Source organism: Trematomus bernacchii, unplaced genomic scaffold (assembly GCF_902827165.1).
Source record: "Trematomus bernacchii unplaced genomic scaffold, fTreBer1.1, whole genome shotgun sequence".
NCBI lineage: Eukaryota > Metazoa > Chordata > Actinopteri > Perciformes > Nototheniidae > Trematomus > Trematomus bernacchii.
The window spans coordinates 420,770-448,141 of record NW_022987708.1 but is presented as its reverse complement, the minus strand read 5'-3'; the positions used below and the strand labels follow the sequence as shown (position 1 = coordinate 448,141).

General features: G+C 42.3%; 1 protein-coding gene across 6 annotated transcripts; it reads right to left on the bottom strand.

Annotated features, from left to right (window-relative positions):
- Positions 1–556: 556 nt before the first annotated feature.
- On the bottom strand, positions 557–27,372 carry trappc8 (trafficking protein particle complex 8). Of its 6 annotated transcripts, none has more exons than XM_034140745.1 (30): positions 27,060–27,372; positions 25,244–25,450; positions 22,254–22,337; positions 20,278–20,367; positions 19,257–19,431; positions 18,759–18,912; positions 18,583–18,670; positions 17,341–17,591; positions 16,744–16,859; positions 16,311–16,461; positions 16,099–16,199; positions 15,848–15,953; positions 15,445–15,576; positions 14,403–14,627; positions 13,764–13,869; positions 13,285–13,479; positions 12,277–12,434; positions 12,124–12,201; positions 11,749–11,854; positions 11,323–11,481; positions 10,456–10,888; positions 4,982–5,138; positions 4,796–4,892; positions 4,070–4,135; positions 3,911–3,969; positions 2,979–3,173; positions 2,402–2,503; positions 2,156–2,298; positions 1,880–1,969; positions 557–1,593 (listed from the first exon to the last, which is right to left on the bottom strand). In XM_034140745.1, the coding sequence occupies exons 1-30, from the start codon at positions 27,214–27,216 to the stop codon at positions 1,359–1,361; spliced, it is 4,416 nt and encodes a 1,471-aa protein (XP_033996636.1). In that variant the 5' UTR covers positions 27,217–27,372; the 3' UTR covers positions 557–1,358. The 6 variants fall into 6 exon arrangements, with proteins under 6 accessions (XP_033996636.1, XP_033996639.1, XP_033996638.1 ...); XM_034140748.1 differs by having other exon boundaries at positions 2,156–2,295; XM_034140747.1 differs by having other exon boundaries at positions 12,124–12,198.

Sequence of the window (27,372 nt, the reverse complement as noted above, 5' to 3'; positions counted from 1 at the left end):
ACATTGTGTTCGTCAGGGTGTGTAAATATTCTCAATCTAGAAAAATGTAAAAACTTATTTTCAACATTAACCTTTATAATTTCTCACTGTTATACTCCATTACCTTCATGTTACATTCACTACAATGTTTAATCCATCTGTCAAAATACTAAAACAGGATAAGTAGCTCTACTTACAATTCCACTCTCTCCTTTTTTCTTACATTTCAGAATCTACCTTGTGTTGTGGAAATATATATGCAGCTATTACTGACTGCAAGATTTATACAAATGTTTTGTATTTGTCCCATCGTCAACATTTACCAGATTTGTATCTTCTTGGTCGAATGCACTTATTGTAAGTCGCTTTGGATAAAAGCGTCAGCTAAATGCAATGTAATAATGTGAATCTTAAATGCCTCTTCTAAAATCGGTTGATTTTATTAGCCTCCTTCAGATAACCACAGAAGGCTTTGCATTTATATATTATTATTACTTACCTTAATGATACGGCAACTAAGATTTTATTTCCCAACGTAAGTCTAAATGTCTGGCACAAATTCTGCTGGAGAAGTACGGAAGTTCTCATTTATTTATTTTGTTGGCCTAAAAGTATTAACAGTACATTTATATGTGCCAAATCTAGAAATATTCCCATGAGCTCAGTGTGTGAGTGTTTCATTGTGTCATGTAGGTTTCTTCTCATAGCAGACGACCATGGCGGAGCTGAGGCCCTGTTTGTGACCGAGCACAATAATTATATTTGTACATAATATCACCACAATATACCCTGACTCTATACAGTCTGTCACAGATCATAGAGTATCATTAGTTACATTTTTATTTTCTATTTACAACCAATTTGTTATATAAATATAATACATCATTTTCAAAAAAAGCTGTCAAGTCAATGCATATAAGAGCTCGATCACAATATGGAGGTGGAACACACTGTAGAAAATCCACTGCGTGCTCATGGTAGTACAGAATGGGTGGGTGGGTGGGGGGGGGGGGGGGGGTCAATAGTCAGGATGTCACACTCCTGTCACAATGTCACACTATGTAACCGCCTTTACTCTACTGCTGCTCAGTTCATCCTGCACACTTACACATGGCTTCTCCAGTGTGCAGTAGGTTTGTTGCATTAGTCCACAGAGTGTGGAGCCAGTAGAGCACGGAGGGTGGAGCTGTGTGTGGATGAGACCCGCACACACACAGTTACATGCAAGTGAAAGAGTCCAGAGAGCTCTATAACCTGTTTGGTATGAATACACATTTTCTTGTTTTAGTAATTGGTACAAACATTAATGCTTCCTGCTGCCCAGAATCAAAGAAGAAGAGTGGTTGGTGTGTTGGAGGAGTCCGGTGGGCATGCTGCTCTCAGGCGCCGTTGATGATGATGAGGGCAGGACTGGCTGTCTGCTGACTCGTCTCACACATGGCGCCCTGGTCCGTCAGCTTGGCGAAGACTCGCGGCGTGTTGAGGTTGTAGACCCCAGGCTGCAGGAAGCAGGCCCGCAGGGTGAGGCACAGAACCTCCTGGGGCCTCAGCTGCAGGTGGTGCTGGGTCTGACCCACCCAGGTGAACGAGCTGTGCACCTCCACTGACTCGGGGCTGGAGAATAATGGAAATAATGACAACTTAGAAAACATGTTCAATTTGAACTAGACTTTGTGAGGGATAATGAAACAGTGAACCGCCATTATTGAAAAAATGACAGACCCGACATCAATTGTGTCTGCTTTACATTATTCCAGCGTCTTAGTAAAGAAATCAATAGTTTGACAAATAAATATTGGATAACAAAAATATATTATCATTATTTATTTTTTTAATAATATATTTAACTGTGGGACTAATAAAGAATTTCTGATTCTGATAAACACGGCCCACTCCTTACCTGGCGCTTTTGTGCCGTAGGTCGATGATGACCTCCACCCGGGCCAGGGAGCAGTTGGACAGGGTGAGAGTGACGGGGACCACACAGAGGCTGCACACAGAGAGAAGAAGCTTCACTCACAACATTCTAACAGACCTTCGATACGTTAGAGACAGCTTAGGCTTTATTCCAAGTAAGTGAGTATGATTTTTTCCAGAGCTGTATATGAATTAATCTAGGATTTGATTCAGCTTCCAGGCATGCGTGTGTGCGGGTGTGTGTGCATGTGTGTCTCACCTGTCCTGGACAAAGAGGTGTGTGTATGTCTCGGGGTAGTGCAGGTTGGTTTTGATGAGTTGGGAAAGCTCTGCAGCGGGCAGGATGACTGGAGGAGGAGCTTCTGATTTAAACTTGAGCAGCACCATCTCCTGAGTTTCCTGCTAAAGGAACACAACGTTTTGGTTTTTATGGTCGCAGCCTATCAGCTTTCAAAGAACCTTGGCAAGTGAGATATGTGTCAACGGTTTGAATTCTGACTCTGACCTCTTTGGGAGTGAGAGAAGTGGCCTCCTTGCCGATGGTCTGCAGCGCCACGTGGAGCTGGCCCTCTAGGATCAGCTGTTTGTTGTCCTCGACCACATAGGCCTGTACACACAAACACACATTTAAGGTACATTTGAAGCTGTCAAATAAATATGAAAAAGGTCCAGAAAACAAACAAGTCCATTATTTTTCATCAGTATATTATAAGTCTCAGATATATACAAAACATGTCTCTGAAGTGTTTGGCTGGAATACCAAACAGACCATTGTAGCACCCCTCTGTTTCAGCCCCGTTTAGCCGTTTAGCTGCTGGCCACGCCCCTCAGAGCAGCTAGCGTTTTCACTGTAGCTTGTTGAAAAATCTGCTTGGTTGTTTTGCAAATAATATCTATTTATTTATTTAGGATGATATTTTGGGCTTTTTGCATTAATCACATAGTAGAATGAAAGACAGACAGGAAAGTTATATATATATATATATATATATATATTCAGTTGGAAAGGTTTTTCTGGTAGCTCTACATCAGGATGGCTCTCTGTAGCTTCACTTAGCCTGACTGTGTGACACTGCATGTACCTTCCAGATGACGATGATGTTGAGATCCAGCTCATTACACTTCTTGACGATGTTGCCGATGTCCTCAGTGGGGACGCAGACCTGACTCCTGCTGCTGGCTGTTGTCCTGGATGTTGGCGCCTCCACTGGCTGAACCTCTGCACTCCGACAGCCGCGGAAGAAGAAGTCTCCGCAGGGCGTGGAGGAGCTGATGATCTGCAGGAGAGAGAGGTCAGAGGTGAGGGGAAGGCACACATCACAGAGCATGTGATGTAATGTGATTCATCTTAAGTTTAAATTCATTCTAACTATAGATTCCTAAAAGAAGATCGGCAGTGGCTCAGTCTGTAGGGACTTGGCAGGGGAACTCTTCTTCTTCTTACTGACAAATAGGCTGGTATTTATATTTTATTGATGTGAATTTGATCCGTCTGTATAATTGTTAGTGAAATGTGTGTGTTTGTTGATCAAGATGTGTTCCTGCCAGGGATTGCAGATAGAAATGAGGTAAAAGCTAAATTTGGCCTAAATAATCTTTTCTCTTTTTGAGAATGATGTAACTGTATGCATGGTCCTTGTTTAATAAAGACATAATAACGACTTCTATAGCAGCTATGCTATTCTTATCATCATATTTCCCAAGTGTTTTCCCTGCAGACGGCCTTCACTGTTGCACTGACACACAACCACTACTGGTTATGACATTAAGTTGCACAACACTTCCCATAAGACATAGCTTACACAACCTTTACCATGTGGATTGTACCGTGCAGTACATTATCCCATGATGAAGCTCTCGTCAGCGTAATAGAAGTTAATATTGGAAATTCACGAGTTAGACAGAGTGCAAAATATTGTCAGTCTCCATTTGTCTGTAGATATACATGTGCTGTACTGTGAAATGCATATCTTCCCACAATAAGCCATTTATTAGGAGTCATGTTTATATTTACCCGTTCATTTCCCAGATTCAGGTCTGCAAACGTGTATTTCTGTACGGCGTTCGAGGTAGCTAGAAACAGACAAAACACAGAGAAATCAGTGCCTGTTCAACAAGTGGAATCTATGAGAACAGAGCATATTGACGGTGTTTCTTCTCCTGGCTGCAGTACCTTGAGGCTTGCATGGCGTGGCTCTGAAACACAGCTTGGCTCTTTCTCTGCTGGTGAGTTTACAGTCTGGGGGGCAGAGAGGAGACAGACATCAGACTTTCTATGTGTTTACACATACAGTACAGACACACTTTCCTTTAAGACTGTCACTCAAAGTATTTACAGGGGGTGTAAGAAATAATTCACTTACTCAATGGTGTTATTTTATTTATCCTTTATGTATGCGGGGCACAACTATAATTAATGATGACCTTTTTTTAGAATAATGCAATAACGTAATTGTTTTAGAAATAAATAATATTTGAAGAATTCCAGGACGTTTTAATGCCATTTCAAGAATATCTTGATGAACATCAGGATCATTTTTGATGCCGTGTTCTTTAACTTGTGAGGGAAAGACCAAACACTCAGACAAAGAGCAGAGTGACAGGGTGAGTCCTGTTATATTAAACCAAAGACATTTTGTGATCATTGAGAGTGCGGCTGTGTTTACCTAATGTGCACAATGTAGTGACTGCTTTTTCGTCTTTTGTTTTCTTAGTTATGTCCTCTGTATTTTATATGTTTGTGTTATGTGTAACGTTGCTGCCTTCTTGGCCAGGTCAGCATTGAAGATGAGATTTTATCTCAATGCTTTTATCTGGTTAAATAAAGGTTAAATAAAATAAAATAAATTACCATCTATTCACAACTAAATAAACAGAGAAGCACAGAGCGCTCCCTCACCTTTATCCTTGGCTGGGTTGATGCACTTGTGGAGGCGCCAGTGTTGACTGCTGCTGGAAACCTGGATGATGTGGAACTCACGAACCCCCGCTTCACTCTGCAAGCCCACAGGAAGTAGATTTAAATGATGAGCAAGCAGTGACATGTGGTTCTTACTGGCAGTATGTGACATGCTGGGTATCTCACAGTATTGATGTTCTCCACATCTATGAAGACCAGCGTCCCCCCGCTGCCCTGGTCCTCCAGGCTGTGGTGAGGAGGACCGCTGCTGCGGCAGGCCGACGCCTTCACACTCAGAGAGCGGCTGGCACAGATGAAGACGGAGTGACGCAGCACCCGGTGACTGCACAGGGAGAGAGAGGAACACATGTCTCAGCTCACTGCTATCACTAACTGGTATCTCTTGGCAAAATGAAATATATGTCCAGCTTTCAATGATTGTGTGATTTTATTCTTTACATTATGTTGCTACTGTCATGGAAACCACAACAAGTCCTTGTAATGCAATGTTAATGATCACTTTTCTCAATCAGATTACCTGTATAAATGAGAAGCAGACAATTCTGTCTGTAGATGCTCTTTATGATGATGTTCTGATCATCTATGTTCAGGGCTGCACATTGTTAAGGAATAATTCTTCTAGATATCTAACCTTTTGCTCTGTGACGTTTTATGATCTACTCTGACGTCTGTTATCTCCTTTAAGGAAAGGCATTGGTGCCATATGTGTTGTTGTTCCCAGTTTGTGACCGGTCAACTTGTCTGGCACGAATGGTACTTGTTGTGAGAACGCTGAGGCACTTCTTTATCTGTGTTTGTGGACTCTAAGGTGTGAAATCTTTGAGGTCATGAGTGTCGGACGCAGGTGGTTCAATGTTCCCAGCTGTTTAGTCTACTCTCTCAGAGATGTTGATTCTCTGTGAACCAGTTAAAAGGTCTAGCATAGAGAGAGGCTCTTCAGAATTGACGTGGCAACTCTACTGTGAAGTCAGACCCTCTGACTCGTGATTTGTGATGTGAATCCTCCGGCCGATACTCTGAATAAACCCATCAGTGTTTGACATCAAAGCTCCAACTCTCACCGTGTCTCCTTCCTGAGTCGGTGACTCAATGCATTGCTACACAGAAGTTTCCTCCACACACATCACTGGTGCGCATGTACGCACGCCAAAAAAAGAGCACCGGATCATTTGAAAAAAAGCGCATTTGCGCACCAACATTGAGAGAGAGAGAGAGAGAGAGAGAGAGAGAGAGAGAGAGAGAGAGAGAGAGAGAGAGAGAGAGAGAGAGAACTGCTAAGATAGCAGGGTATCCCACACATAGACTTTACAAAGTATAATTCGCCATTTAGGTTTAATTTTTTTAATCCGTCCACGAGCACGACGGCATCTGCGATCCCTCGCTCTACCCCTCGCCATCGCGTGAAGGGTCTGCTTTATGTGCTCCGCACAGTAACCCCGCTGCAAGGCTCCGGCGAACAGTTCATGAGCGTGCTCACTAGCAACCCCTAAACTATTGAAAATGTGTGAGATTAACAATTAAGATGACATAAACATGAAGTCATGAACACTAACCCAGACATTAGTTGTCTAACTTGAACCTAAGACACTTATAGCCTGTCTCTGCTGACGCACAATAAGGGGAATGTCAACACAGAAACCTGTCAACCCGCACTCTGCTGTTCCTCAGCGCCACTCCCCCTCCCTCCCACTGAAATTATGAATGAAAAGCGTATAGTAATCATAGATAACACGGCAGGGTCCGTGACAGTTTGTTTCCATCTGATTTCAAATAAACAAAGTCTTGGTTTTTAGAATATTAAACTTGTTTAGCCAAATTCAGATGATAAATACAACTTTGAAGCTTATAAAGGCATAAATACAAGCGGCAATTTAACGTCACAGCAGGCATAACAACAGCCGGTGTTTCTTGTGAGTAATTCCCCGGGAAACAAACACAATAAACACAAACGCGTCACAGATTATTTTGCGGTATTTGGCTGCCGAACGGAATCATGTACGCAGCTCGCGACGTAACTAGGAGTTTAGTGGATGGTATCAGTAGGCCTACTACAAGTACAAAAATAAAAATAATCTTTAAAAAAAAAATGTGGGGCCCCCGGGCCGCCATTTGCCCATCCCTGGCCTCCAGTCAAAGAAAGGGAAGCAAGCCTCCTCCAGTAACTGTGTGTGCTTACGTGACGAATCAAGGGAACAGACCCCCTTGTACCCACTACTCCTGATACTTAAATGCAGAGGCCACATTTCATTGTGCACTGTTCTGTGTATGTGTGTATATTTAAAACAGATTCACATCTGAAAACCCATGGTCACTATGTGTGTGTGTGTGTGTGTGTGTGTGTGTGTGTGTGTGTGTGTGTGTGTAGGAGTGAACATAGAGGACTTCAGGGGGAGTCACTATGCAGATTGGAGGAGGCTGAGTCAGCAACTGCTCCACTTCTGTTGTATGAAACTACTGTATGAAACACACACACACACAAACGCATGCACGCACACACATACTCAGTGCGTGAAGCTTTTTCTGCAGTGCTGAGAATAAGAATAATACAGTTTATAATTCCATGTAGTCAGCAGACAGAAGAGATGTTTCGGGCTCCGCAGGCCTGCATGGTGAACAGGTAAGGTGGAGCACTGAAAGTCACAACACAGTTTGACTGTTACTGTGTCTGTTGCATGGTTGCTGTAGACACCCAGAAAAGGTTCATTAAGCTGTTACCAGATGCACTGTGATGTATGAAAGTGGTTCAAAGTGTTGTAAAGAAGTACTCAGAAGAATAGAAATCTCAATAACAGATCGACAGACACTATGGGCCTCCAAACAGACTCACCAAGCTCAGGTCAAAGTCTGCTAGTCATTTGTCTACAAGATGTGTCTCCCCCTAATTGTATATTAATTTAAAGAAGAATCATTCAAATTCATGAGGACATTCCAACAGAATATGAAATGTTATTGGAATTATGTATTTATTACATTTTTCGAAACCTTGAAATCTAGGAAAAAAAGGTTTTGCGAGTTGGAAACACACACAATGTAACAGAAACCTCCACTGTGGGAGTTCCTACTGCAGTTGTGTCCAGGAGCACATACTCACAATGACACTCATAAAGCTGAATATGAATTGTGTGAAAATGGTGCTCTTCTAAAAAAGGGAAACCACAAGATCACACCAAGGAAACATGCACCCAAAACCAGTATTAAATCCACCCTTTGGGCCATTTAATTGTTTAGCCAAAGTGTGTCAGTGTTTTTCAAGTTTATACCTGAATGACTAATAGTGGTTGTAATATACTCCCAGGTAAGCACACATATCTTTCTTTCTTTCTTTCTTTCTTTCTTTCCTTCTGTCTTTCTTTCTTTCTTTCCTTCCTTTTAGCTGCTAGAGGGCAGCCTTTCCCTTTTCATGTTGCATGGCAGCAGCAAAGTCTCTGACTAACCCTTTTGGAACTGTGATAAGCAGAGGAGTAAGGCCCTGGGGTTCTACATAGCACCTTCTTCTGAGCGCCTGCGTCTGTATTCAATTGCTGTTTTAATAAAAAGAGAATACTGCACCCAGTGTTGTTTTTTGTGTAGCCGCTCCAAGCGCTTATATTTGAAAATATATAAACTGTTCAGGATAGTGCTGATGACATCACTGTGGAAAATGGAGGATAAGTCTGTATTGGCCTTGTCTGTCTGTCTTTGACCCAAAAAGCCCATTTATAGCAGCAGATGTGCAGGCAGAACCATGTGTGTTGCAGCAGGTGAGTGTGACTTTTATCTCTGTACACGTATCGCTTCACAACGGTCAGATTGAGCGGTGAAGCTTTATACAATTAGGAGGGCAAGAATCGTCTAGTTGAAGCCAGTTGAAGCTCATGGTGAAATTAAAGTCAAACAAATAGATAGGAGCACAAATATAGTAAAGACAAATATGGAAGTCATGAGTAGTCATGCTTCAACCTTTCTGAAAAGAGCTAGGAGCATTTTTTGGTTAAAGGTTTGGATGAGCCTCGCTCCAGCACCATGCCAGCGCCTTTTTGACAGAAAAAGACTATGTGGACACGGGGTCTAAGCCAATGCAGTGACTTTCTAAGCACTGGGGACAGATGTTCTCTGCTTTAAGACTCTTCAGCTGGGCTTACAGAGCTCATCCTCTTTCTGCTGGATCCACACATCACACACTTTATGTGACAATCAACTGAATTTAGCTACAACTGGAGTTTTTTCTCACTCTCTCGGGCTGTACTGGACAGTTAAAAAAATATTAAGGATTAGTAAAGCACCTAAAAAAATGTGATACCAAAATGTGTTAATCTTTTATTTACTTTTGAGACAGGATGTTTCAGCGAATCCACATTCAAGTAACAACCCTACATTTTACATCCAGCAGGGGGCGAGTTTTTACTCTTACTGCCTGAACGGTAGACACAGGTCTGCAGTTTAAAGTGGACCTATCATGCTATATTTTAATAATATAGTGTAGGACCATACCTATATAAGGTATATTTATACTTTCTTTTTTTCAAAATACCAAACAGATCATGCATTTTAGCCATGCCTCATTTTGCTCAATTTGCACTTTTTTAGCCCTGTTTTTGCAGGGGCTGATTCTGTGAGAACAGCACCACCTACAGGCCTGGCATATGTACTACAGCGTCTCCAGCGCTTTCGAACGGCAATGGCCGTGGCTGTCTCCTGATTGGTGGAGTTGGCCCAATAGCCGTAGTGCCACCGTCCTGACGTCAGGACAGTGTTCAAATCTGGATCAGTTTTTATCACATCCGTTTTTTAGAGATTTGGGTATGGAGGAAAATAGAGAGGGTTGTGTTTTCTGACACTTGGTGAGTTCCCTGGAACACCGGGGACACATATTCATGTATAAAAGACGTACAAAAGTGCATTTTGCATGATAGGTCCCCTTTAAGTAAAACCATAGTGTTATGTCCTCATAAGGACATTGTTGTTCATTCGTTGGATTTGTCTCCCCCTGCTGGCAGTAGTTGAAATGAGTAAAATATGTACCATGTGACCTTGTGAGGAAGCAACACGTGAACAGGACAGCGACATGTTTTTATCGACTACAATCCGCTCTAATCCTTGACGTTCCATGCCTTTGGTCGCATTATTGGTATGTACAATTGATGACTATGTTCTCTGTTTTAGTTTTTTATTTGTGTTCTGTAACTATGCTGCTGCCTATCTTGGCCAGGACTCTCTTTTTTTATCTCAATGTGGCTTTCCTGGTTAAATAAAGATGAAATAGAATGAAAATAAAGGTTAAAAAGAAAACAATGTGACAGCATAATTCAACACAGAGCATTCTGCTTAGTGTTTGTTTCAAACACTAAGCAGTTCCCCTCTCTATTGTTTGCATCCTTTTTGGAAGCAGACTACAGAAGTTTGATTTTAATTTAGAAGAAATGTCTGAGCCTCTGATTGATACTTTTAATATGTGAGATACCCCAGGGAAACCTCCTGCAATGTAAAGGGCTGAATGAAGGATTGAAGGGGGATCCAGGATATGATTTACATATTCTTAAAAATGTGCTTCACGTTGATGAAGTTGTTCCTTTGAGAAAAAGGCTTCTCATGTTCATGGTTAGTACCTAGAAATTATCTTAATAGCAATTCCCCTCCCTTCCATTTATTTCAAGTCTTACCTGATTTTGTTTCCCTTCTCTGTGCTCTCGTAGTAGAAGAGGAAGTTGATTTCGTGCACCCCCTCCTGGTCTGGTCCTCGGAGCCACAGAGGCAGCTGGGTGGACTCCCCCGGCTGCAGCGTGCTGCCCTCTATCGGGATGCCCATCACACCGGACGGCTGGCTGAAATCCCCCGCTGAGACCAGCACCTCAGTCGCCACGGAGCCAGGCTGCCGGGGCGTGGCCAGCGTTTTATAGGCGGAGCAGTTTTCAGCTGAGGTGGGGCTGACAGGCGTGAGGGGGGTCGTGGTCTGGCTGCCAAAGGTGAAGAAATCAGGGTGTGTGGACGCCACTCGAAGGCCAGATAGAGCGACACCGCTGACGTTACAGAACTCAACGTAGGCCTTCCTGATCTCACCGCACAGCAGAGCAGTGGGAAACTGCAGGAAGAAGACCTGACACACACACACACACACAGGTAAACAGGCAGCTTCGGCATAACTGCATCACCTTTGACTTGTTTGTTTTTTGGAACTTGAAATAACTAAATCTTGCTTTTTAGATCAAATGTCCTCATTTGACTAATTCTGCATTGTCAGTCATGGGAAAGACTGTTATGATCAACTTTAAAAAGTGACTGCGGAGACGTGATCGCTTTATATTCTTCTATAATGCAGAAGTCATCAACAGGAAGACATGTTGGGGAGTGGTATGAAAATTAGTAGTAATTTATCTTGATTTTAATGAGCACATACTAAAAAAAAGTCTGTCTTCAGGGAAGTTCAGATTGGGTTCAAACTGGGCCAGACTGGGTTCGGACTGGGTTTTAGGATGGACTCAGAGTCTTTAGATTTACAAGACTTTGTTGCAGGTGTTAGTCAGTGTTACCCTCCATTAGCGGCATGGGTGGTGTTATGATGGGATCCAGACGCCGATCCAGACCGTGTTGAATCACCATCTTGTCCTCTTTGGTCTGATTCAATCGTGGGCCCTGGATCTTCAGATCCTGTCTGCCACGGACCACCATCAAGTCTAAAGTCTGCTGGCCTGTGGACAGGAAGACATCCACACTATGTGTCAGGGTGCTTTTATTTTTTAAATGTTCTAGAGAAAACATTTTTGATCCAAAACAAAAGAAAGCTTGTTGAAAATGCAACCTTTAAACAATGTGGAGAAGTTTGAACTTGATCCATTAGAAAGCAAAGCCACACCCACACATATCTACTGAAGCCTTCATTAATATGAACTAGTGCTAGAGCACAAAGGTTCAATCAAATGAATATCATCCGAAGAGTGGGTGTGGGTGTGTCCTACCTTCAGTGCTGGGAGCCGTCTCTCCAGAAGAGGCTGCAGCCAGGTTATACACCACACCCACAATGTTCAGCTGCCCAATTCTGTGTGGCAGCAGCCGGAGTCGAGCCTGAGGTCAAAGGTCACAGTGACTATGAGAAGAACAACACAACTACATGTCTGGTAAGCCTTAAGCATCACAATTAGCTAGAACATACAAAAGAATGTTAAGTAATTTCAATTATCTTTAAGCTAGTTCATGGCGAGTGTGACACACACAAGCAAGTATATTGAGCCATAATGGGTTTTTCTATCAAATGCGAACTGTAAATAAATCCTCACAGAAATACCTTTAATGTCTCATCAGTGTGCCGCTAGTTCTCTACATACAGTACTTACCAATTTGGTCTCCTCCGGACCCAAATGAAACTCCAGGATAATCTCAGTGGTGACGATGTCATCTTTCTGTTTCATCTGCTGGTGGAAACATATTGAAATGTTAGTATAGTATATTAAAGCATTCATCTAACAAAGAGCGGACAGCTTGCCCACCCCTTGAGTTAAGGTCTCCTCATTTGTGATGGCCTCTTCTGCATTCTCCTCGGATGGAGATGTGCCTTCAGCTGTGAAACTCCATAGTAGGGAGAGGTTGGACAGAGCCAGAGGAACCTTCAGAGGGTTCCTGAACGACACCTCCACTACGATTGGCTCTGCACAGACACAAAGAGAGCAATATGAGCAGGTAGCATATAGTGCTGGGATTAAATCGTATTTTCTGAAGGGTATGCTAACGTCCGTATGTGAGAACACCTCGTACTTCAGTTGAGATACATCTAGATACAATTGTATATAGTGTAGAGAACTGATGATGTATTTTTGTAGGCCAAACCAGAAGTAAGCTTTGCAAATGTTTACGACACTCACACATTGTGTTCAGCAGGATAACCTCCACATGTTTACAAAACGTTTGTAATTGTTGAAGCATAAAGACAATCGGCAAAAGAACAAAGATCATTTTATGCTATAAAGGAACTACATCATGGTCGCAACACCACCGCTAAGCTAAAGGCTGCTAATGATGACGTTTAGCAGTCTCATTTAGTCGCTCATTAGCAACTGCTATGTTTTTATGAAACATAGAAACTTTGGTCATTCAGTGGCGTATCTACCGACATATTTTGTGTTGTAAAATGTGCAAATCTCTTAAGCTTGTATTAACTACAGAACTTATTTCAGGCAGCTAACCACAAACACGTTGAAAAACAGTTATCTTCAAGAAATGGGAGCTGGAAGTGGTAAAGTTCTGACTCATTTGTTTTTTTAGGACTCCTTCCTGCACCACACTATACATTACATGTTACTTGTTAGACGCTTTTATCCAAAGCGACTTACATACTCAATACTGTGGACAATCCCCACAGGAGCAATTTTGGGGTGAAGTGTCTTGCCCAGGGACACAACGACATGCTGACTGCAGTGGGGTTTGAACCTGTGACCATCTGATCCCCATACCAAGGCTCTATCCACTGCGCCACACGCCACCCGACAGTTTTGTCTTACCCTCGGCGACAGCCAGAGGGCAGCGCAGGTTGTCCGTCTGGCTGTTCAGGCAGCACTGGCTTGGCTGGAAGTTTCCTGGGACGACCCCCCTGTTGGCCGAAGCCACCAGCTGCTCCTCCAGGTGGCCCCACATGGATGCTTGATCCTGGTCATACTCCTGATCCAGGGACACATGAGTGGCTGCCTGCTTTTCCCCTGCACACATCAGGTTATACAAAATATGGGTTTTAACATTACACTGACCAAAAGTGGGGACATATAGCTAACAATTTGTATTATGTCACATTTTCCTAGCGTATGATATTAATAATAACTTTTACGCTCACTAGAAGTGGCTGCGACTGATCCGGTTCATACAATGCAGAAACAACAGTAAGGTATGGACAGTAAAAAGTCATAAGAACCAATCCCTGGTCTTTTCTTAAGATTTGATTTCAGCTGGGAGGAGATCACAAACAAGTGACCACTGGGTGTGTTACCTTCTGCGAGGCGGCGTTCATGTCCGAAGTAGACTCTGGTGGCTGAGCTGTGGATGCAGGGCAGAGGCAGCTGTGGGAGGCTGTCTTCTTTTCCTCCTATCACACTCTGAAAACACACAAGAAAGTCAAACATGATATTGTTATCCTCACCTTTTATATATTACATCTACATTTTAAAGACAATTTAACAATTATAACCAAGATCACTTCATTAATTATGCAACTGAATGCCTTTTTCTACTTTTTACTACACATGGACTGATGAAAATAAACTAAAATGCAACTTATTTGATACAATTTCTAACATAGTCTCCATCATGTTTTGCCCCACAGAGCTTTATGGAGGTAACAACAGTTTCGTATTGGGGTGTTAGAAAGGTTCCAGCTATACTAAAAATGTCACGTTGGTTACATTTGTATGACCATATTACTAAAATACTTAAAAAAGAGACCCAGTTTGGAGAACTTACAAATGGTTTACAGATTCTGAAAGAGGTAGACCCCATGAAGACCCCATTTTTTAAAAACAGAATAAAATGCTTATCTTATTTAAATAGAGCGTCTTCAATAACAACCTCTGGTAACACACAACAGGGCTTCAGCTTTAGAGATTTAAGGGCTTTCCATCCGAACCGGTACCTTATAAACATAGAGATATTCCCGGAGGAAGGCGCCCTGCTGTGTGGCTGTCTGCCTGCTGTCATTGGTCAGGATCTGTCTGAAGGCCGTCACAGCGTTCTCTGGTTGGCTGAGTGTGAAGGACTGACGGCCGATAGTGAAGTTGATGTGGTCCTCCGCCAAAGACCAGCCCCTCTCCTTGTACACCTGCATGGCTTGGCAGTAACAGCGCAGTGCGTGCCTCCTCTGTGTGCAGAGAGTAGAACATTAACAAACAGTGTGAAGTTTATCATGTTACACGAGACGTTTCATAATAGATCATACACCTCATTCCCTATAATGTCATCTTTATGTTTCTTGTAGTACTTATAACCCCAGGATTCCCCTCACATATTTTCCAACAACAACAGTAAGTCAATACAAAGTATTACAAGTGTATTTAAAAGTGCAACCTGAACATTCTCAGTTTCGTCCAGAATCTAATTGATATGTCATTACACCATAAAGCAGAAAGTCTATGTCCCATGGATCTATAAGAGGCAGGGCCCCGTTATTCCTATGAAAGTTGCTCAGAAAGCCAAAATGGCCTGACTCTTGAGAGCTCAAATATGTGGATCTTTCAGGACTCTCTTGCGTTTTTCTTAAGCCTCGCCTCCAAGTCACAAATCACGTCTCTGCTCAGTCAAATGAGGGAAAATAACTCTGAATACGGCTTTCAGCGCAAGTTAGAACTTATAGGACTGAATTAATTTACTAAGGGCTAAGAAAACGCTAATTTACAGATCTCTTATTCCCAATGTATTTTTCTTTCAAACAATGGCATCTCGTGTCAGACACTGACGTTATAGTACCACAGCCTGGCCACTACAAAAATGTGCTACGACGGCCACAGTCTTTCCTGTGGGCTTCACTGGTATGCTTGACTAAAGCATACATGCATGTTGACACAAAACTGTTGTAATAAAATGGAAAACACAAACAACCTGGGATTGTACGTGTTAGCAATAGCACACAAAACAAGATGGGACATTGGACCAGATTGAGTAAGACTTAAAAGGCTCACCTGTCCTGCTTTGCTGAAACGATGACCAGCCAGGATCATATGGAAGGCAAACTTGCGGACCATAGGGTTACGCATGTTGATGAAGCAGTGGGCAGCCTGTTCCAACAGCAGAGCACTGCGCAGGTCAGAGTCCTGCACAAACAAACAAAACAAAAAAAAGTCGTTTTAATCCTCTGCAATTCATAGGACAATTCTCATTTGCATAACAACACAAAATGCTGCAACGTGACTTACATATTGAGAAGTTAATTAGTGGTAAAAAATTGCATTCAACAGTCCATTTATCAGTTTTCTAGCCTGTGTATATGAGAACACTATACGATGGACTTTTCATTAAAGTGGAGTGAAGTGTGCAGTGCACCCGAGACGTACATCAGGACTAATTATGAAGCGGCTTCCTCACCTCGCTGGTCATCTTAATGAGGAGAGTTGCAGCCTCAGAGTATTTGACCTGACTCTTGAGTATCTCGGCGCTGAGTAACGCACAGCGCTCAGCCAGCACCATGTTCCTGAAGAGAAGACATGTTGCAATGCTTGATTATGGCAAGACACAAGGATAGGAGATCAAAAGGATAAGCTACAAGGGAATACTCTCATGTATGCATTACAGTCAAACAGTGAGAGAGCAGACAAACATTGTGTAACAGGTCTTACTTGCAGACATCTCTGTACGTCTGTATGGCCGTGTCCATGTAGTGTGCTGGATACGGTCTGGGAGCTCCTGCCTGCAGAAAGGCTGACACTGCAGCCATTTCCTACACAAGAGGTACGGAGGAATGAGGATAAACCATGATTAGGTTTTTGTAATCAATGCTGGAAACTCATGGTCATTGTGCAGAGAGTTAGACGGGTGAATGTGTTCTTACCAGAGCCCCGGCAGCATACAGCATGGCCTGATCCGACAGGAAGTCTTTCTTGGCAGTGTGGTAACAGCTGTAGGCCAGCTCATAGTGCTGGACCAGGAAACACAGGTCGGCCATCTTCCTGATCTGCAGCTCTGGGGCTTCTGGGGGATATCTGAAAAGTCAAAGCAGCGATGAATACAATGTGACTGAGTTTCCTTGTACGATGTGAGGGTCTAAAGGACAGAGGGTGTCGTTTTCTCATACTGATATTCTGCACAAACTGTGCTGTTGTATTTGCTGTAAAGTGTCCTTACTGTAAGGTCATTATTATATGTACAGCACTTTGGCTCGACCAAAAATCGTTTTAAAAATGTGCTATATAAATAAAACTTGATTTGATTTGATTGGATTTGAGTAAGGGAGCCTCAAGAGTCAGATGGAGTGTGATGCTTACAGCAGGCCACATGTGCTCTTTGGTTCACTGATGCTCTTCTCTGGAGCTTTCCCTCCTCCAAACCACTTCTTTGTGGCAGTGAACAGAGAGCGGCTCAGACCTTTCCTGGAGACCAGCTGTGGACACAGAGAGGCAGGTGAGAGAGGCACCACAACACAAACGTATCAACAAAAGAAACTGAAAGATATAAAAAGGCAAAACCAGTTTAAAATGCAATGTGTTTGAATATTTACTTAATATTTATATTTACTATTCACACAAATGGGAACATGTAGCTTAAATGCAGAAAATTCTCCTTCGGTATAGATATTTCGGAGGCTGAAGTCTGTGCTGCTGTTGAGTTGAATTTTTTTTACTGAAACTTGTTTTATTCGTTTTCTTAGCACATTTATGAGGGAAGGATAACGTTTAAAGCAATACAGTTTCACAGCTCCATGCCATTCATTCTAAAAAATGAGTGGAATCGCCATCTGGTCTCCATCACTTATAGCTTAGTTTTTTTAGTATTTATAAACCATGGAGTTTCTCTATCTGCGTGTCAGAGCAGCGTGTGATTCAGTGTGAACGGTTTAAACATGTGGAGCCTCGGAGTTGTACCTGGTCGTTGAGCTGTCTGATGTTCTTCTCGATGTGAGGCAGCAGGCCCCTGAAGGTGAACTCTTGGATGAACTGTCTGATGTGGCCGTGGTCATTAAGGGTCAGACAGGTCCCGTGGCTCCCTGCAGCCCCCCCCTCAGGAGCGGCTTTCTTCAGCTCAGTGTTAGCAGCACTGAGGGGGGGCAGGCTCCCCGGGCTGCTTGCTGTGTCCAGCTGCAGAGGGTGGCTCTCCAGGCTGCTGGGTGCTCCGTCTGTATTAAAAGAAGAAGACATAGTTCATTTTGAATACAGTTACAGTTGAAATACACAGATTCACAAACCCATGCATTAATGGAAAGGTATCAGAGCAAAGGTTTGGCGTCATGGATCAGTTTTATGGTCTTGCTCAAGGACACTATGGTAGTGAACAGGGTGTGAACTGGCACCTCTATAGTCCACTTACTTATATTTATACATGTTTTGGTCAATGTTGGAAATTGAACATGTGACCATCCGGTTCTCCCAAAGCAAGCCCCTACCGAATGAGCTACTGCTTGCACCAGTGTGGCAAACAGTGTGAAAACCAACCTCATTCATCACATACAAACCGTTGGTGTTCTCACAGTTATAGAATAGAATAGAATAGAATCGGAGGGATGAAACCCTCTGTAATGGTCACACATGCAGAGCACACAGCACACACAGTGACATTTGGCCTCTGCTTTTAACCCATCCTAGTACCAGGAGTCTAGCACTAGGAGCAGTGGGCAGCTATTGTACAGCGCCCGGGGAGCAATGGGAGTGGGGGGGGTTGTCTGGTGCCTTGCTCAAGGGCACCACGGCAGGTGAACTGGGACCTCTCCAAGTAGAAGTCCACACTCCATATTTAGGTCTGTTCGGGGACTTGACCCGGCGACCCTACGGCTCACAGTCCAAGCCCCTACTGACTGAGCCACTGCCAGACATTTAAAGCTTTTAATATTCACAACAACCAATTTACCAGATGAACTAGAAGATTTCACAATAAAACCCAACTCTGTTACTCAATATTGCAAAGGTTTTCAATCTTTATATCGTCTAAACCCAAGCCAAACCTAACTCCAACCCTAACCCTAGGCATTAGATCAATTCTGAATATAGCATAAAAGCCTAGTTAAATCACCACTTCCCCTAAAGCATCAGCTAGTTAAGAAGATATCTATTGGTTATCTTAAGAAGAGGAAGCCAAAGGGAGTGTATGAAGAAGCTGTGCAACTGACTGACCTTTCTCTGGTGAGTCCACTTCAGCTGCATTCATGTTGTTCTCAACAGCAGCACTGTTCACAGCTGCTGCTCCATCCTCAAGCACATCCTGCAATCATGTCACAATGTTAACACAAGGCACACAACAGAGCTTCTGGACTGTGCTCGGAGAAGGCAGACGAAGCTGGAGGGTTTACCTGGTTCTGCAGATTGTTCCTATGCAGGTATTGACTCCAGGGGTCTGGAATCTGTTCATCTTCTTCGGCTGAGATGGTACGAGAGTTCATTTTTAACAGATAGCAGCCCTGATGACCATACCTCTGTTTCATATCCTCGTACACTGAATCCGCCCTGGAGAGGAAGCAGGAACAACGATTAAACTCGGAAGCTTAGTCTTAATAAAAGCCATTCAAGAACATTGCCCTTTTTTTTATCTTCAGTAGTTCTTTTTTGAAACTTTTGGCTCTGCGGTGGTTATAGTTGTTGATCATCAACATCGCTTGCTTTTCATTAATCAAGTTTTGACTGCTTTTAAATCAAGAATGAGCCCAAACTCCATGATTAGTCATTGAAAATTCTCCATCAAAGAAATAACACACTATGGAATATTTAACGGTTAATGCCAAAAGTGATGCTTTGTTACGCACGACAACAGATATAAATACACATGTACATAGTGAAGCTCCTTTCAGTACCTCTGTTCGTCCCCCTCGCTCATGTCATGCAGTAGGACGTAGTACTTGAGTGTGTTGGGGATAAACCACTTGGGGTTGGTGTAGTCTCCACTGTGCTGAACCCTGTGCTGCTCCTGGGAAAGCTTGAGGAACTGCTCCACAGGGACGGCCTCAGTAGAGGACACCACCAGCAGGCCTGTAAGGACCCTCCGTCAAGGACATACAACCATGTGGAGCAATCGGAGAAGAAAAGGAGAGCCTATGGGATCCAAGGACTTCAGCTGAACTAATTGAAGTTAATACGTAAACCAAGTCTTTTGAAAAATAATTCAATTGAAATCCACCTAATAAGATAAATCATGTATTTGTGGCCAATATATACTTGAAAAGGACGCAGTTATTTTAGAAAAACAACTGTGTCGTTCAGAAGTTGTTTTATATTTAACAGCTACAGTGACTGTGTCAGGATGCTAATGACATCTCTGATATTCAGCTGACAGATGCTGGACCAACCTTAGCTTTACAGGCCAATCTCATTTTAGCATCCCACACAAACTGCTTCACAGCACAGAATCCACCCACGTGTTCAATATGCTTAAAAGGCTCTGAAAATAGGCAGTTAGGTGGTGGATAAGTGAACAGACTAATAACAACTTTTGTTATTATTCTGTATTTTTGTTTTTGTCTGAGCCTTCCAGTGTTTTAAAGTGAACTGGAAAAGGTGATGTCATGTATATCTTTGCGGCAATCAGGATTAGGCAACCGTTTTAATCAAATCTGGGACATTCAAGTTTGTAAGGGTACCATTATTTATTGTCCCAGAAACAAATCTGAAATCACGTCTTCAGGGCCTTTAACATTCACCAGGAACATTCCGACTACTGTTCACTAGTTTAACAACACACATGCAGCACAACTTTTCATCTTCATTTTCCTTCACCTTCCCTCTACAGTAGGTTTTTCATACAGAGGAAAGAAAAGTACACTTTCTAAATAGCAGACACTGATATTGCATTAGTTTTGTGTGCTTGCAGAAGGATACAGGCGAGGTAGTGATTGAGAAACTCATGTTCCGAGGCAGGCATCGACTGCAGGAAGTTCTCCCTGTAGGCTTCAAACCATGGCGTTGTCGCTAGAAACACAAAGAAAATATAAGATAGAGGATTTCTTTCAGCAAAACATTATCAGATATTGTCTTCTTCTCCTTGTTACCAAGATCATTGTCATCATTTGATTACTAAAAAGAAGTGCATCTTCTTACAACATCTTTACTGACATATACATATAAATATATATCAATGGCAATGTCTGTCTTTTAACCATTTATTTTAAACTGACTTAAAGTAATACACTCTAATAATTGTAGGGATAGCATTCCAGTAGTTTTTGTTGAACAATGTTTAATGATGTTTAATGATCTTGTTTGACCAGGAGCTGTTAAAACAACGGTTTGATTGTGAAGAAGTTGGAGCTTGCAGTATTTTGCAAACAAACAATGTTCGAAAAGAATCTCGTAAAGCATCTTGCTGTTTTGATTTAGAATGAGCATATTACCATGTTATCTGCATATATTTGTATTTGGACATCAGAACAGATGACAAATTATTGATTTTAATGTTGAACAAAAGAGGTCCTAATATATACCCTTGAGGTACCCCAACAGTGGATTTTCCAACTTTTACTAAAACCCCCTATGGCTAAGAAATTAAATAACTATTAACAGGAAAATGTTGTTTGAAAACCCAGTGTGTTTGTTTTTTCAATACTGTTTTATATATATATTAAAAAAAAAAGTGTGGAGAAATTGGTCTGTTTGAACCAACCATATTCCTTTCAGTCCTGTGAATAATATTTACCTGCGAGATAACCAAGTTCTCTCTGTGGTGGGTTATACTCAGAGTTAGTGTAGGACGGCACTTAAAGTTCCAGTTCTCAAGTTGTCACAGGCTGGGGCCAGGATATTAGCTTTTATAAGATTCTAATCTCTTTGCCTCGAGTCGACCGTGGTAATCATCAGTGGCGCAGGATAAAGTAAGACATAGGGGATTACCGCATGTTGCTTTCATCTGTTCAATGAAGCTTGTAGTCTAAAGGAGGTGTCACCAGAGCACCCGGGTGAATCTCATTGGCTATTTAAACAGATGGATGGACAGCTGGCCAGGATTGACAGGATGCTTTAAGTTATGTCGGACACCTCAGCGCCAGAAAAAACTGTGCGTCTCTGCCAATTTTCTCCTGACATTCCTGATAATAGAATTACGGACCACTAGAGAAGAAGGAGCTGGAGGTCTCTCCAGTAAAGTAAGCTCTAAGACCTTTAAGTATTGAAGCTAGAGTTGTGCAAATATTTTATATAAACATATATAAAAGTGTTTTTAATGTTACTGGTATGATGTCAACATACTGTCAAAATGTCTACTTTATTAGAATTGCATATGACAAGCAGAAAAAACAAGAGTACCTTGAGTCTCTAGGAGAAACAAAGCCGGTACACCATGTGAGCCGTGCCTGATCTGCATTACTCACATGGGCTGTGTGACAAACCCTTAAACATATGCTTAAAAGAAACTAGCAGCAAGATATAAACACACTTTTAAGTCACATATAAACAAGTTAAAAAAAAAAAAAAAAAGTGACAACAGAATTCCTACTGACAATAGTGAATGCACACACCTTATAATTTCACCTGTAGTTTTGCTGGTCTGAAGTCTGGGTGAGGTGACACATTTCTCTTTTATAAATAACACTTGTGAGGGGAAAGGTGTGTGCATGCTTATCGTGCGTACATATTGATTATTTATCTGATCCTAAGTCATAAATAACAAAGTTGTCATTTTATACTAGCAATCACAATACCAAAGGAAAAACCCACCACAAGGTAAACAGCAGAGAGACAGTGAACTAGAAACTAGAGGAAGAGAAAACTCAGAGGACTATCTCTACACACACACCAGCCAGGAAACAGTGATACCTGAGAGGGCTATAGCTACACACACATCAGCCAGGAGATAGTGATACCTGTGTAGTGCTGGGAGGTGCTGACTTCCGACAGTGTTTCTCTCCAGGCACTGTACCAGGGGAGGCTAGCTTTAAGAGAGTGATCTGATAGGTGGAAGCAGACAGCCAGCGCTAATGTTAGCAACATCCCATTTCATTTATGGTCTCTTCATTTACAGAATTTACAGATAATCACGGGAGAAAACAGGGAGGAGTTTCATTTAATGTCATTATAGTATTGTAATATGATTGCATACATTTTTGAATTTTTGTAGTTCAGTTTATTGATCAATACAGGAAGAGTCCAATTTGTGTGTAAGGTCGAGCTGGTCTTTATTGTGAGGTCAAACTGTAAGTGTATGCTCATTTGATGTAGACAAATGAGGACGACCTCTAAAACACACTTAAATTAATTGTATTCAGTTATTTTCATTGTAATGCATCTATATGCATAGGCAAATATCAACTCAAGTGTTAACAATAACTTGGAGAAATATTATGGACAATATAAATCCCTGTGCCAACACACTGCAGAGCACCTGTGGTCTTACTTTTCACAAATCAATTATTTTTATACTTTACACGTTGTGAAATACAATCTTTGATCTTTGATCATCTATTAATGTCATACATCTTACTGGCAACACCAAAGCATTTAGCTCAACTTAAATGCTTTACTAAAAATTAAATGAAATGGATGTGCTGTTGCTGTTGTGTATACAGAGCGGGGATGATGAAAACTAGTAGTTAGTGAAATGCCCGGGGGGGGGGGGGGGGGGGGGTGGTTTGGAACTGCTCTCTGGAGTTGAGTGCTGTATAACCTGTTGACAAACGTATTTATAGTTAATTCATTAGTGAAACCATCGGTTCAATGGCATGTTTCTTGACGCGTTTGATGGCATGTTCCATGGCTTGGAGAATGGCGTGTACCATTGTGCTAACCATGGCGTGTACCATGATGTGCTCTGTGGCGTGTTATAGGGCGAGTTCCATGCCTTGTTCCATGGCTTGTTTCATTGTGTACCATGGCATGTTCTGTGATAAGTTCCATTGCTTGTTGCATGGCATGTTGCATGGCATGTTGCATCGCAAGTTCCATGGTGTGTCCCATGGCGTGTTTAAGCCATGTTCCATGCCTTGTTACATGACAAGAACGATTGTGTGTACCACTGTTCACCATGGTGTGTTGCATGCCTTGTTCCATGCATTGTTACATGACGTGTACCATGGCGTGTTCAACAACCTGTTCCATTGCAAGTCCTATGCCTTGGTCCATGAAATGTTCCATGTTACAACGCAATGTTTCAGATGTCATCGTTTGTTTACGTTATTGTTCCAGAAAGTTCCCAACACCTCCTCCACAACGCACAACGTGAAAGACGGTATGCAATGATTGAGAAGGGAACTATGAGCGCTACTGCCAAAATAATTCACAAGCTGCAACGATGCCAAAACAGGTTAAATCCATCAATTACCTCCAGGGACAGCAGGTGGTAGGCCTAAAGTTTCCGTACTATTTAAGTACAGGTTGCTTTATCTAGAGGCTGAACATTTCTGCAGAGGCAGAGATGATATCGCTTTTTAACCAGAGGAGCTGAAAAACGTTCTATCTTATTTTTAGCTTTGTTTGACAAAAAAAAGCAACATCATTGAATGACTTGGCAGATAACAGGTTAGGAGGAACTAATATTGAGGGGCTTGTCAGTCTGTAGAACACTGTAACTTAGTACATTACTGATTTCAGAGAAAAAGGATTGCCTGGCACTTTATAGATGCATAGCCTCTCTCCAGATGTATCATAAGGCGCTTTCACACCGGAGTACTTTTCCCAGGAATAGTTCCGATAGTTCCTGGGATTTTGCGTTCACACTAAAAAGATCTGGAACTAGAACTTTTTTTTGCAAACCTTTTCACCCCTTTTTAGTCCCTGCTAGAGAGCAGGGACTTTCCTGGGGAGAAAAAGGTTCCAATTTCTGATTGGCTGGGCGAATTGCAAACCACGCCCCGTAAAACTCGGAAACGTTTTGTGAAGCCGCCATTGTATTTGCTGGCATTAGCATTATTAGCATTAGCATTAGCCCAGCGCACCAACGGAGAGAGACTAACTTATGGCAACACAAAAAGCGGTGGAGATGAGGAGGTGTCGGCGTTCTGGCGATTTACTCTGAAGGCTTCAGTAGAAGCTGTTGGGAGTCCCAGCAGCTTCTACTGAAGCCAGTCCCCAACCCCGGGGACTTCCGGCCGGGGACTTCGGGTGGCAGTATACGCCGTGAAGTTGTTTGCGGCCTGCCAGAACCCAAAGCAGTAGAAGAAGAAGTGACGTCAGCGGCTTCATTTGCCTAATCCTCCCTCAGGAATTTATTCCGGTGTGAACGCGATCTGCTCTTTAGTTCCGGGAACTAAAGAGTTCCAATTAACTAAGTACTGGGAACTAAGTACGGCAAAGTACTTGGTGTGAAAGCGCCTATAATGAGCCTGGGTTCTGACTTTCTACAATCTCTTTTTTTGAGATATTAGCTCATTCTTCCATGGGGCGTTTTTCTTACCAGTGACAACTGTGATCTTAATGGGGGCAATGTCAAAAAAATCCATTACATTTGGGTCAAAAGTTTTGTTTTTTATTGATTAAGCGCTGTCGGATTATTGCTGTTTTAAAACACTGTAATAATCTGAACAGGCAACAACAGTCACCACAACCTTAAAAATATGTTGATTTTGGAAATAGATAGAACTTAATTTTTACAATGTGTTGGATATGTAACATCCAGCCCAAACGTGTTTAGGATGAAAGTTATTTAGCACTACCATCTTTAGGTTTTTCAATATTAACATTGCAATCCCCCACTATTACAACACAGGAATAATCAATTAACAATCAATCAATCACTCAATCAATCAAAAATCTATTAAAAGAGTGTGTGTGCACTTCTCTTCGGAAGCCTGTAAGTGATTCTCATATTGAAAGAAAGATCTCAACTAAAGTGTCTACTATAATACCAGCTTTGTCTTACCACTGAAGTTGAGATCGTAGTCTCCCGCAGTGATCACGTTGGTGGCAGCGCCCTCTTGTGGCTGGCAGGATAACACCACTTCATTGAGCATACGGCGCTGGGCGGGGCTGAAGGTAGATGGGGAGTTTAGGTTCGTCACCACGTTGTTCACACAGATTCGCAGATTTTTCACAACCTGGACCTGGTTATTGGGGTCCCGGATGTGACCTAGAAAAGAGGAAGACAAGACATTTATTTGTTGTTGTTGTTGTTGGGGTTAAAGGCTAAAATCCCTGTGTTCCCTCCAGATGGAGTTTGTCTCCCACACACACACCACCCCCCCTGCCAGAAACGCCTCCATTGTAGTCCTTTGTTTACTTCCGTGACATGGTGGCATCACGCTATGTAACACTCATGCTTCCATTGGATAACGCTCAAACACATTGTACGTGATTGACTAAGGGGCGGGACATCTGTAAGAGGTTGACAAATCACAAAAGAACTGGGTTAGTTAACCAATCAGAGCAGACTGGGCTAGACTGAGAAAAATAAAGCACTTTTTGAAAATGAAAGTCACAGTAGAGGCACAAAATACACAAATGAACAGGAACATGAGCATAATACGGCCCCTCTGGTTATGCAGGCTATTTACATTTTGAAAACTCTAGGCAGCATGTCTTCCTTTAATTCCATGGACCATAATTAATGTATCCTAATTATACTAAAAGTCAGTATAATTAAATATGTAATACTACATTATATACTGTATAATCCATGTTTTACTGCGTAGTGGTAAAAAGTTGGTCTTTTACTTTGAGATGACAAATAAATTAACACATTACATGAGCAGTAAAACCGGTTCTCCGTTTGTTTTTCCATCGAAGCAATTCTTTATGGCAATTGTACTTTAGATATCCTGAGTAATATTACCAAAGAAAAGTCAGAGGCCCATATCCATGTTATTATGTTCATTTAAACCTGCGCTTAATCCATCAGCAAGTTCAGTTTCTGTCTAAGTTGATCCTGACTTGCTCAGAAGTCATGCAAAGGAAAGCTCCAGGATGATTCAGAGAGGGTGAATATGTATATAGTTGTAATTACTATCATATAACCAGTTTATATTACAAATTGTGTGTATGGACTGCATACAAACAATCTTAATGTATTATAAAGCAACACAAGTATTTCAAAATGACACCTGAGGTAAAACCCAGACAGATTCAAGATGTTCATTATCCTCCTTCTACATTTTGATTATTGATTCATGTTTTAGAGTGTCTTTAATGTGAAGGGCCAGGCCCAGTTCATTTACATACAGCAGCAGACTGACATGAATGCAACCTTACTTGACAACTGTAGCCCCTCTAATTGTTAAAGTGAGATAATTAAGGTTAAAGGTTGCATAGCATTGTAATAACGTGATAAGACACGTGTTGTGTAGTAAGTATATGTTCTGATAACAGTGTATGTTCCTGTGTCCTGCTCTGTCCTCCTGTTGACAGTGGTTTGTGTCACCACGGTTGGCTTGGCTCTGTGGAAGTAGCCTGCAACTCAAGCCTATAAGCCAATAATTTGCCTGAATAGTCAATTTATTTCTTGATAATGGAAGAAGAAGAACAGCAGACATGTTAGCTGTGTGTCTTCCAGAAGCTCAGAGCTCAGGTGTCCGTCAGTCGGCCCTCTCAGGTGTCAGTCTGGACTTCATCCCCTCCGCTCGGTCAACACCGCTGCTAGCCGCCTGCTAGCACTGAGCTAATGTCAACAGGCTAAAGACGCTAGCTCCCTCACTAAAGCTTCGTGTGAGACGGACACTCACTGGGTAAACATTCTCCCTTACCTTCGGACGTTAGTCTGCAGAAAGGCCGCAGCAGCTCAGCGAAACTCAGGTTGTTCTTGCGAGTCACTCTCTCCGCCTCTTCACTACACAAGACGGCCACCATGGGAACAAACGAGTCCTGGACGAACTCCTGCACAGACTGAACACATTGGGCCATGTCGGAGCAGCGTCGACAGCAGCTAACACACGGAACCGAGTCAGAAACCGGACTGTTTCATAGCCTGGACTACTCCTCCTCTATTCGCAGACAGCAGCCATGTTGAATTGGCCAACCGACTTCCTGTAGGGCTGAGGCGGTCAGCTGATGCCTGAC

Bases quoted from the DNA above. Each gene is read 5' to 3' on its own strand.
- trappc8 (XM_034140745.1), bottom strand. From the start codon at position 27,216: ATGGCCCAATGTGTTCAGTCTGTGCAGGAGTTCGTCCAGGACTCGTTT. The intron at 16,200-16,310 runs GTAAGAACACAT...CCTCTTGTGTAG, and splicing joins TGTATGCTGCCGGGGCTCTG to GAAATGGCTGCAGTGTCAGC. The intron at 14,628-15,444 runs GTGAGCCTTTTA...CTCTGCACACAG, and splicing joins GTTTCAGCAAAGCAGGACAG to AGGAGGCACGCACTGCGCTG.